Here is a 12,715-nt window from a genome sequence, read left to right as displayed (position 1 = left end):
TTCACCGATTTTAAATTATCTGACAACAACAAAACCAAAGAAAAAACATGCGGAATGAAAAAACCTTCACTGAAGCCCCGACAAAACAGGTCTGCTTCCTGTCTCTTGGGATACCTGGCGAGCCACGGCTCCATCGCGAGAGCGCTCACCGGAGTTCTCCGCTGCACCGGCCGGACCCACCTTGGAAGGTTGTTTTGCCCGTCGGAAACAGCGAAGCGCGGACTGGGCACCCCCGCAGATGGAGCACTCATGACGAAACTTGCAGGAAGAATAGAACCTGCAATGTCCCTCATTGTAGAGCAAACATGCTCCTGTTGGGCGGTGCGCCGCAATACCGGGTGCTGAACCCGAAACTGCGGCTCCTGCCTGAAAAGGCCGAGCCTGTTTTTTAGCCAAAATTAGCTGTAACCACACGTCCGTCGCCTTTGACGCCCAACCAATGTCAGGCGCCAAAGCCAACCAACGGCGAAATACCTCGTCATATCTCCACCAAGCTGCACCTCCGTGCAATTTGTGGGCACTGAATATAGTGTCTACATACACAAACAGTTTGGCCCCTTTTTCCGGAAAACGTTGACAAATGACATGAGCCAAGGTAGAAAAACCCTGGAGCCAATTGCCAAAAGTTTTCGCAACTTTTACCTTCTTCTCCGAACCTCTTTCGAAAACACGCTCCTTATCTATCGTCACATGATCGACCGACACCAAGGACCAAACATCCACAAATTCACGGGCCCATATCTTGTCCTTGATCTCGGCCGACAGGTGAGTACCTAAAGGAGCAACACCACAAAACAACGAATCACGGAATGTCAAGCCAGACATACTGGCCGCCTGCTCAGGCGGAGGCTGTGCCCCCCTGGCGAAACCAACGGAACCGAAGTTCCGCCTTTTGTACAAAAACCATCCGACAAGCTTTTTAATGCAGAAACTAAATCAATAGCAGATAAATCACCCTTAGGTAGCCATGCGTTCCCACATGGAGACTCACCGGAGAAGGGCGTCCTCGTCACTTCCGAGGGTGCATCAACTCTCCCGGACACCGGAACCACAGACAGATCCCCACCAGGTGGACAGGCTGAGGTGACTTCTGGAACTGGAACCAGCGAAGACGAATGCCGATCCCTGTGCTCCCGACGACGACTCCTCGTGTATCTCCTTCCCGTGTGGCTGGGTGTACTGGCTCCAGACGACGACTGGGACAGCGAAGAAGATGCTGTACTGGAAGACACACTCCTACTCCGGGAACAGCGATGTCCTCTCCCATGCCGTCTCCTTCGCCGTCTGCGTCTCGCCGACACCGCACCTGGAAGAGAAAACTCAGAAAGAGAAACTGGCAAATCACATTGATCCGCAGACTGCCCGCACGGCAACAGATCACTGCTACCGCACGACAATCCACCCAGCGAATTCCTCTCATTCACAGCGCCTGTGCCTGGTAACCACAGGCCACTCACCAGCTCTCTCCCCAGCTCTGTGTCATTTTCAGAACCACTAGCAGGTGGCAGCAACTGCACACCTAACCTGCTGGTGCCTGAGGCTTGAGTCACTGTTCTCCTGAGACCGCCCCCTCCAGCTCCCCTCTCAACCACGGCCTGCTGTGAGAGGGAGAAAGCTGTCGGGCCGGGAAGAAGCACCAGCGGTGCAATAATAACGGCCCCGGCTTCTGCAGCCGCCTGCGGCCTTGCACTGCCTGCAGCCTGGATGGGGAGAACTGCAGATACTCCCCCAGCCAGGGGAGTGGGCGGCACGACGTCGGGACCGGGTGAAGGGGAGAGCAGGCGACGGCGCCTCCGTCCCGCTCCTGAAGAGCGAACGGTGCTGGCCCGCCTCTGGGTGGCTGAAGGTGGGCTGGGGCTCAAACGGGGGGGAGGCCGAGAAACCCGGCGCGGCCTACCTCTAACTGCAGAAGCCGTCGGGACTCCACCGTTGCTGACACCGACGACCGCCGCAGGTAACACCTCCAGCCAGCTTGTACCCTCCGTGGCAACCCGCTGTGCCACCTGCCTCATCAGCTCATCCGCCATCTGCACTCCGGAAAACGCCCTGGACCGCAGAGGAAGATCTCTCACAGGACCAGACGTCTGACTTTGCAGCTCCAGCAGGTAAGATGGCGAACTGCCATTGACCTCCACTATATATCTGCTCCTAACCCCTCCTCTATCCCCTTGTCCCACCAATCCCTGCTCCTGATTTTTCCTGCACTTATCCCCCCCTTCTTTCCCCCTATCACATACAGTCCCAGGCACTTTCTCTATTTGATTTAGTGCCTCAAAACTCATAATATTCAGATGTGCATCCATTATGTTGTCCCAAACAAGGAGCTTCATCCAACCTCTGTAGTAATGGACAGGCTAATCATATGGCATCTATAAAGTGCTGCTGCGCGGTTCTGATCTCTCTATGTGTATTAAACACTCTTGTAGTCCGCCGTAGTGGAACCGGAAATGCCTCTTACTCTATTTTGGATATGGGCATGCCAGTACCAAGTGCTTATGATTATGTGCATGCGTAGTGAATAATAAAGGCTGTCACAGACATATTATAATCTGGCTAGACGTGCGGGCAATGTAATATAAGAACAAAATTGTATGTATGGAGCTACTAGAGGTCTTGTCTTAGTTGCAGATGTTTAGGCATTATTAGGTATTCATATTTTAGGGTGTGCATTAGTAACAGAATGCAAGAATTTTTTTTAAATATATTTTTGACTATGTTTTCTTTTCACCTTGATTGACACAAGAACCGTATGGTATGAGTGGGCTTTTACTAGTATAGGTACCAAATATGTGCATTTAGAGTTGTTTTTTTATTTAATAAAATTTATTTAACCCCTTAATAACCAGGGTATAGTATAGTGTTTTTACGTCGGCCGTTCAGGGTAGTTCTTCTGAAGTGTTGGCTTTTCACGTCGGCACTTCAGAAGAACTTTCCCCGCATCGTGAGGGGTGCTGCTGAAAACCGGGCTGCTGGTAACAGCTTCGGGCTTCAGGGCAACGATCGGAGACCACTAGCAGTGGTCTCCGATCGTATTTAACCCCTCAGATGCGGCACTCAATAGCAAGTGCCGGCTGCATCTGAATGGTTTGGGAGGGAGGGGACCGCATCGGAGCGGTTTTCGCGGGGATCTCATGAAGACAAGGCACAGCCTTGGCTTCAGAGTGATGATTGGAGACCAATAACAGTGGTCTCCGTTCATGTGATCACTGTGAGAACCATTCACAGTGATCACAAAATGAGAAACAACGTGTTTCTCCTACCTGTCTCTTTTACTGTGACACCAAAGACACAAAATTACAAAAAATCTAATATATACATTTTATATAAACTTCAATTGTATACCTAGGCTAGGGTTATCCTTAGGACACGTTCACACGTGGCAGAGTTTTTCCGCTGCAAATGTTGGTGCAGATTCGGGGCAATTACGCAACGAATCTGCACCAACATTGGCATATTTGACAGGTAGTTCAGACGTTGCAGAAAACACAGCGGACTTGCCACATATGTCCGTTTTTGCATTGCAAATGCTGAAATACGCACTGAAATTCCGCTTCTTCTCCGCAACAGACAGTGCATGCTGTGGACAGAAAGTTCGGCAGCGCAGCCTATGGTCCGCAGCAGAGTTTTCCGCAACGTCTGAACTAAGTTTCCTAAAAATGTATAGAGACAAATGTAAAAAACGGCCGCTGGAGAATTCCACTGCAGACTGTCCGCAGCGGAATTCCACAGCAATTCTGCCACGTGTGAACGTGCCCTTAGGGTTAGCCTAGGGTTATTCTAGGTTCTATTCTAGAGTTAGTCTAGGGTTAGCCTAGGTTTAGTCTAGGTTTAGCCTAGGGTTTTTGTGTAGCGTACGTGTGTGACGTCTGCATATTTTTTTTGTGCAAAAAAAAAGTTCCAAAAAATATATGTAAAAAAAAAGTTTTATAGTCTACGTGTTTGTTCGACATCAGTTTTTTGTGGAGCGTGCTTTTGTGACGTCCATGAATTTTTGTCTGTGAAAAAAAAAGTTAAGAAAAAATAATAACATTTGTCTGCGTGTGCGTCTGGTTACAGTCTTTGTCGTACGTGTGTGTAATTACAATGGCCCATAGAAGGTTCACGGTGGAAGAGGCATACGCCATGTTAATTTCTGACTCTGATGAAAGCTAAACAGAAACCGTGTACGAGGTAGAAATGTTGTCTACCAGTGATAGCGATGACAGTGATACGCTTTCTGCAATTCAAGTGTCGCTGCAGAGTCCACACGCACAGGGCATGTCGCAGAAAAACCACAAAACACGGCCCACTCTATTCCCACAGAATATATTGAGTGGGTACCCACAGAGTCATTTTCCCCTAATATCCCAGAATTTATTGTCACACCAGGGATAAATATTAATGTGGAAAATTTTACAGCCCTCGATTTTTTTTAAATATTCATTACAGATGAACTATTGGAGCCGATTGTCAACCAAACCAATCTGTATGCTCACCAATTCTTTTGCTGAAAAGCCGACGTTCTCCTATGCAAAGCAGTGGCACCCCACAAATACTGGCGAACTTAAAAAAAATTTGAGGCTCATCCTCAACATGAATTAAAAAATTTACTGCCTGGTAGGAACGATTAAAAACAATTTTAATAAGCATTAATTAAAAATGGGCTTTTACAGCCAAATATAACAGGCTCAGTTATGAGGTCGGCAGCAGAGAAATGGCCTATATGGTGATATGTATCATTCATCCCTAGACCCTTCTCTCCTCTTATTTTATACTTGCTGATCAAATTAACTGAATGGTTGTTGCGCTGTACCACGCTACTCCTTGCACTACACCGCGCTACTCCGGCTTTTCAAAGCCAAATACAACAGGCTGAGTTATGTAATCAGCAGCAGAGACAGGGCCTATAAGGTGATAGGTAGCATTCACCCCTTGACTCTCCTTTACTTTTGTTTTAAATTTTCTGATACAAACTAACTCAATAATTGTTTGCGTTATACTACGCTCTTCCTTGCGCTATACCGCACTAATCCTACGCGTTTCTGCACCACCGATGTTTGTGGGGCATCATCAGGAATTATTGGTATGTCAAATTATTGTTCCACATTGTTTATGCCGGATCGCACGGTTGTGTGCTTTATAGAACCTCCCAGCCCGTGCACGACTGAGATATAATGGTCGCACACGAGCCGGAGAGGTGCCGGTCTTTTAAACGGCTTCAGCCCTCCTCCTGCAGTGACGTGCCCACGGCCCACCACCAATCCCGACAAGACACGTCACTCATGACCCGTCAGGACTGCGGCGCGCCTCTCTACATCGGCAGCCAATCAGATACAGTCCGGACGCATTGCGTCCTTAGTAACCTCGGAGATCCATGAAGCGGATAAATCAATCTCATGGGGATATAATACTAGATGCATTTTAAAAGCAATCCATACATGGAGCATCATTGTCATAGCCTCACACTCTATGTGACGATGTTCTCATATCACACAGAGTGCGATCCATATGTAGACACTATCTAGGGTGTTCCCGACGTCTTGGCGTCCATTCGTCATGGCAACCAAGCCAACCACAAACAAAGTGTCAGGAATAGGCCCCATCCATTGAGGTCCCGTTAGCCAGGGGAACATCAACTGGACAGACATGAACCTCCCATGGTAAGTAGGGTAAAATAGGTTTGCACCATCACATTCAATAGACTGATACTCAATAAATAGGTGCATAACACTAATAGTCTGCATCTACAACCTCCAAGATACAAAAAACGTTTATCCCCCTAATCATTATGACAGCCTTCAGATATATTCAACACATTGTGCAAATGTCACCTTAGATGTTTCCATCCCAATTGAACGGGATGCTCTATTGACAGATAGGATACAAAATAGTCAATCATACAATTATCCAAAATTGCTAGTGTATTTCATTGGTACTGCGCCCTCATAGTGTCAAAGAAAGCACGCATATGACATTTGTTCATTGAGGCCCAGGGGGCTGGTGGTACGCAGCCGAAAGATCCACTGAGCCTCTTTTTGAAGGATTATTTTATTGATATCCCCACCTCTAAGTGTGGGTCTAATGTGTTCAATACCCTGGAATCTAAGACATGAGCTGTCCCCATTATGGCATTCCCAGATGTGGCGAGATACCGGGGTATCATCCTTCCTCCTACAGTCCCCCATGTGATCCCGGATGCTCCTTCTGAATTCTCTGATGGTCTTACCAATATACTGTTTATCACAACCACATGTGATCACGTATACAAGGCCCTTTGTTCGACAGTTAATATAGGTTCTGTTCTCGAAAATTCTACCTGTGATAGTGCTCTTGAAACTATTGCTACAATAAACGGAGGTACAAGCCTTACAAGATCCACATCTATAGCTCCCCTTAAAGTTGCTATTCAGCCAGGTAACAAGGGAGTCCTGTCCACCCATATGGCTATGTACCACATGATCCTTGACATTCCTCCCTCTCCTAAAAGCGATAAGGGGAGAATGTCCCACCAACTTTCCTATGTCAGGGTCAGCTTCTAAAATTCCCCAGTACCGTTGGAGGATAGCTCTCACCTCCATACTAGCGGAATCAAAAGTACCAATGACCCTGACACGATCATCATCATCTCGCTTCGGTCTAGGGTTCAGTAAATCATCGCGATTACATCCCAAAGCATTCTGGTAGGCCCTTCTCAGGATATGTCTCGGATAACCTCTATTTATGAACCTGTTTTCCAATTCACGTGCTGATGTTTGGAAGTCAGACAAAGTTGAGCAATTTCGTAATGCCCTCGAATACTGACCCTTTGGAATCCCCCGTTTCAAATTCATCGGATGGCAGCTTTCCCACCTGAGAAGACTGTTTGTAAATAGTCTTCTCAGGTGGGAAAGCTGCCATCTGATGAATTTGAAACGGGGGATTCCAAAGGCTTGTAAGGCTTGTACTTCCGTTTATTGTAGCAATAGTTTCAAGAGCACTATCACAGGTAGAATTTTCGAGAACAGAATCTATATTAACTGTCGAACAAAGGGCCTTGTATACTTGATCACATGTGGTTGTGATAAACAGTATATTGGTAAGACCATCAGAGAATTCAGAAGGAGGATCCGGGATCACATGGGGGACTGTAGGATGAAGGATGATACCCCGGTATCTCGCCACATCTGGGAATGCCATAATGGGGACAGCTCATGTCTTAGATTCCAGGGTATTGAACACATTAGACCCACACTTAGAGGTGGGGATATCAATAAAATAATCCTTCAAAAAGAGGCTCAGTGGATCTTTCGGCTGCGTACCACCAGCCCCCTGGGCCTCAATGAACAAATTTCATATGCATGCTTTCTTTGACACTATGAGGGCGCAGTACCAATGGAATACACTAGCAATTTCGGATAATTGTATGATTGACTATTTTGTATCCTATCTGTCAATGGAGCATCCCGTTCAATTGGGATGGAAACATCTAAGGTGACATTTGCACCATGTGTTGAATATATCTGGAGGCTGTCATAATGATTAGGGGGATAAAAGTTTTTTGTATCTTGGAGGTTGGAGATGCAGACTATTAGTGTTATGCACCTATTTATTGAGTATCAGTCTATTGAATGTGATGGTGCAAACCTATTTTACCCTACTTACCATGGGAGGTTCATGTCTGTCCAGTTGATGTTCCCCTGGCTAACGGGACCTCAATGGATGGGGCCTATTCCTGACACTTTGTTTGTGGTTGGCTTGGTTGCCATGACGAATGGACGCCAACACGTCGGGAACACCCTAGATAGTGTCTACATATGGATCGCACTCTGTGTGATATGAGAACATCGTCACATAGAGTGTGAGGCTATGACAATGATGCTCCATGTATGGATTGCTTTTAAAATGCATCTAGTATTATATCCCCATGAGATTGATTTATCCGTTTCATGGATCTCCGAGGTTACTAAGGACGCAATGCGTCCGGACTGTATCTGATTGGCTGCCGATGTAGAGAGGCGCGCCGCAGTCCTGACGGGTCATGAGTGACGTGTCTTGTCGGGATTGGCGGTGGGCCGTGGGCACGTCACTGCAGGAGGAGGGCTGAAGCCGTTTAAAAGACCGGCACCTCTCCGGCTCGTGTGCGACCATTATATCTCAGTCGTGCACGGGCTGGGAGGTTCTATAAAGCACACAACCGTGCGATCCGGCATAAACAATGTGGAACAATAATTTAACATACCAATAATTCCTGATGATGCCCCACAAACATCGGTGGTGCAGAAACGCGTAGGATTAGTGCGGTATAGCGCAAGGAAGAGCGTAGTATAACGCAAACAATTATTGAGTTAGTTTGTATCAGAAAATTTAAAACAAAAGTAGAGGAGAGTCAAGGGGTGAATGCTACCTATCACCTTATAGGCCCTGTCTCTGCTGCTGATTACATAACTCAGCCTGTTGTATTTGGCTTTGAAAAGCCGGAGTAGCGCGGTGTAGTGCAAGGAGTAGCGTGGTACAGCGCAACAACCATTCAGTTAATTTGGATCAGCAAGTATAAAATAAGAGGAGAGAAGGGTCTAGGGATGAATGATACATATCACCATATAGGCCATTTCTCTGCTGCTGACCTCATAACTGAGCCTGTTATATTTGGCTGTAAAAACCCATTTTTAATTAATACTTATTAAAATTGTTTTTAATCGTTCCTACCAGGCAGTAAATTTATAATTTAACAGAACGAAAACCAACCTATCAAATTGTACTAAAATCATCCTCAACATGGGGTTAGTGAAAAAGCCCTCAACCCGGTCATAACAAGCCCTACACATGCCACACCTGTTTTTCCAGTCGTTATGACCAGAAGCAGATATGAAGTGCTAATGCGCTTCCTTCACTTTAACGACAATCACAAGGCCCCCCCCCCCATTCCGTAGAGATCCGTGACCGCCTGCATAAAATAAGGCCCCTGATAAAAATTTTAGAGGAGTCATTTGTGCCGGTGTACAACCCCGAAGAAAACCTAGCGGTGGATGAATCGCTGATGAGTTACAAAGGCAGGCTCTCATTCCGCCAGTACATCTACTCAAAGAGAGAACAATATGGGGTTAAAATCCACAAGCTCTGTGAGAGCTTCTAACTTTAGAATCTATGAAGGCAAAGACCGTGATATTACCCACATTACTAACTCATTTACTTTCACACTGTTTTTGTAGGGAGAACCAAAAGGGAGGGTTGCTTAATGGATAATGTTTCACTGTAAGGCTGGGTTCACACGACCTATTTTCAGGAGTAAACGAGGCGTTTTACGCCTCGAATTACGCCTGAAAACACGGCTCCAATACGTCGGCAAACATCTGCCCATTGCTTTCAATGGGGTTGCCACTGTACTGTGCCGACGACCTGTCATTTTACGGGTCGCTGTCAAAAGACGACGCGTAAAATTACAGCCTCATCAAAAGAAGTGCAGGACACTTTTTTGGACATTTTTGGAGCCGTTTTCTCATAGACTTGCTCAAAAAACGTCTGAAAATCAGGTGCTGTTTTCCCTTGAAAACATCTCCGTATTTTCAGACGTTTTTGGCTCAGCGTGTGAACATACCTTAAAAAGGCAGCAATACTGTATTTTCTGGAAAAACCTATTTTTTATTTCTTTCCACCTATTAAAAATACTCACTATACCCCTAGATGAATATTAGCAGGACATTTATACTTGTCAAAATGACCTGCAGTACCACGGCAAATACAGCGTGGTTCCCTAAAATCAGCTCTGGCGTAAAAAGTCCTCCAAAAGCCAAAATGGACTCCTTCTATGATATGCCCTATAACGGGTCCATATAATAGATTAGACACACATATTTGGTATCGCTGTACACGAGAGAAATAGCAGAATGTGGAAAGGTGTCACTTTTACCAGTATGTCATATGGTGTTTCGAAATGACTTAAGAAAAGTGACACTTTTTAAAAAAAAATGCAATTTACATTTTTTTGGCCCAAGTTTAGACAAATTCTGTAAAAAGTGTGAAGGGTTAAAACAGAAATTTAACCGCTAGAAATAGAATTTGGGATGTGTATATTTTTGTATCATGGTAATTTTTGGTAAATTCTGACAGTCTGCCACTCCAGTACTATAGGAAATGCAGCATGGTGCACTAAAATTAATTCTGGTGTGACAGGCCTCCAAAAGCCAAAATGGACCTTCTATGATATGCCCTATAACGGGTCCATATAATAGAGTAGACACACATATTTGGTATCGCCGTACACGGGAGAAATAGCAGAATGTGGAAAGGTGTCACTTTTACCAGTATGTCATATGGTGTTTCGAAATGGCTTAAAGGGGCTGTCCGAGATAACATAATATTTTAAATAACACCATTAAATCATTTAAGTTAAAAAAATAAATACATTTGTAATATACTTACGTTTTCCAAAGTGGCCCCGTTTCCAGATCCTGCCGTCGGGAACTTTATTGTTGACGTCACTCTCTGCTCCGGCTCTGCCACGTTGTTGATCTGGAATTCTTGCCGGGTACACGACACGTCACTTGTGACGTGGTGTATATCGGCTTGTTCTGTTGTAACGCGCATGCTGTTGTAACAGCAGGGACCGCGAGAACAGCAGTGACAGCGCATGCGCGTTACTGCATGTGAAGCAGAAGAAGCCGATATACACCACGTGACAAGTGACGTGTCGTATACCATCCGAGGTCTCTCTGGTTCGAGACCATGTGATCGGGATACGACACGACAGTGGAGGCGGCTGAAAAGGTGACGTCAGAGCTCATGTGACCAGAAGGAAGAAGCAGCCAGAGCGGAGAACAGAAGCAAGATTGCACAGGTTTGTATATTATGCAATTTTTAATATGTGTAATGTATTTCTAAATGTACTTAAAAAAAAAATCTCGGACAACCCCTTTAAGAAAAGTGCCACTTTTGTAAAAAAAAATTGCAATTTATATTTTTTTGGCCCAAGTTTGGACAAATTCTGTAAAAAGTGTGAAGGGTTAAAACAGAAATTGAACCACTAGAAATAGAATTTAGAGTGTCTAGTTCGTAGAACACAATGTTTTTTACCATTATTTATTGGACTTCAAGTCCATTACCCAGACATTACTACCATGGTGTAAAAAACGAAATTAAGACATTTTAGTGGGAAATTGAAAAAGGGGCACTTGTGTTTTATACTATATTTCTGGTCAAAAAAAATAAACTACACCTGCAAGTCAGGTGTCCTTATGATCAGGATAAATGAAAGAATATATTTCAATTCATTATTTTTTTCCATCTTTCCACGGCTATAAAAAAAGTAACAAAAATGTTACCTATACATATATACCACAAAAAGGAAGCACTACATGTCCCAAGAAAACAGTGCAAAATTCACATCGATACATAAAACACATACAGAGTTAGGCCGGATTCACACGAGGTGTGCGTTTTGCGCGCGCCAAAAAACGTGGCGTTTTGCGCGCGCAAAAGGCACTTAACAGCTCCGTGTGTCATCACCATATGATGCGTGGCTGCGTGATTTTCGCGCAGCCGCCATCATTATGACACTCTGTTTGTATGTTTGTAAACAGAAAAGCACGTGTTGCTTTTCTGTTTTCAATCATACTTTTTAGGCCTCGTGCACACTTCCGACACAGTTTTCACGGCCGTTTGTGACGGATCCGTGTGCCCGTTTTAGTGGCCGTGTGCACTCCCGTCTGCACTCAGTGTTTCCTTTTCCGAGCGCCGAGCATGGTACTGTCCAGGGTGCTGAAAGAGTTAATGGGCTGCAGTGATCGGCGGTAACTCTTTCAGCACCCTGGACAGTACCATTCTCGGCGCTCGGAAAATACAATTTTAATGTAATAAAAAAATAAATAAAATAAGTTCATACTTACATTCCTCCTGTACGGCCTCCAGCGATGACATTTCATCCATGTCGCCGCTGCAGCCAATCACAGGCTATAGTGGCGGTCACGCAGGTCAGGCTGACGTCAGAATGCCGGCCTCCAGGGATGACGCTTCATCCCACGTGACCGCCTCTGCAGCCAATCACAGGCTGCAGCGGCCTCTACAGCCAATCACAGGCTGCCGCGTCAGAAAGGAAGGTCGGACTGGAGGAAGAAGAGGGACTCGTCACCAAGACAACGACCGGGTACGTATGAACTGCTTTTTATTTTATTTTTAATCAGCAGCCTTTTTTCTCTATCAGTGATTGATAGACAAGTGGCTGCCGATTAGTGTAATATTTCTGTAATGTTTTTCTGCACACCCGGCCATTGCTAGGCAACGGCTCCGTCACACACGGACGGCACACGGATGCCTTCCGTGTGCCTTCAGTTTTTTTGACTTGCATGGACCTCATGGTCACGGAATCTCGGACCAAAGTATGACATGTTCTACTTTGGATCGGAAGGGAGCAACGGGACCGTCAAAAAAACTGAAGTGTGCATGGCCCCATTGAAATGAATGGGTCAGTGTGCTAGCCGTCAGAAAAACGGCTAGCACTCTGAAGGAAAAAACTGAAGTGGGCATGGGGCCTTACTGCTGTTGCGCGAATCACGCGCGTCCCACGGAAGTGCTTCCGTGTGGTGCGCGTGATTTTCACGCACCCATTGACTTAAAAAACGCACAAATATAGGACATGTCGTGAGGTTTACGCAGCGGACTCACGCTGCACAAAAATCACTGACTGTCTGCACAGCCCCATAGACTAACGTACACTACCATTCAAAAGTTTGGGGTCACCCAGACAATTTTGTGTTTTCCATGA

The 12,715-nt window shown here is 45.6% G+C and overlaps 1 protein-coding gene across 1 annotated transcript in view; it reads left to right on the top strand.

Annotated features, from left to right (window-relative positions):
• The first annotated feature begins 690 nt into the window (after positions 1-690).
• Positions 691-12,715, top strand: part of RNF180 (ring finger protein 180) — a 61,759-nt gene continuing 49,734 nt past the window's right edge. The window contains exons 1-2 of the mRNA XM_075847528.1: positions 691-765; positions 1,190-1,438. Of these exons, the coding sequence (XP_075703643.1) occupies positions 691-765; positions 1,190-1,438 (324 nt within the window). The remainder of the gene's footprint in view (positions 766-1,189; positions 1,439-12,715) is intronic.

The sequence above is a fragment of the Rhinoderma darwinii genome, chromosome 1 (assembly GCF_050947455.1).
Source record: "Rhinoderma darwinii isolate aRhiDar2 chromosome 1, aRhiDar2.hap1, whole genome shotgun sequence".
Lineage (NCBI taxonomy): Eukaryota > Metazoa > Chordata > Amphibia > Anura > Rhinodermatidae > Rhinoderma > Rhinoderma darwinii.
Note: the sequence above shows the minus strand (reverse complement) of the source record. Positions and strands in the feature narration are given on the sequence as shown.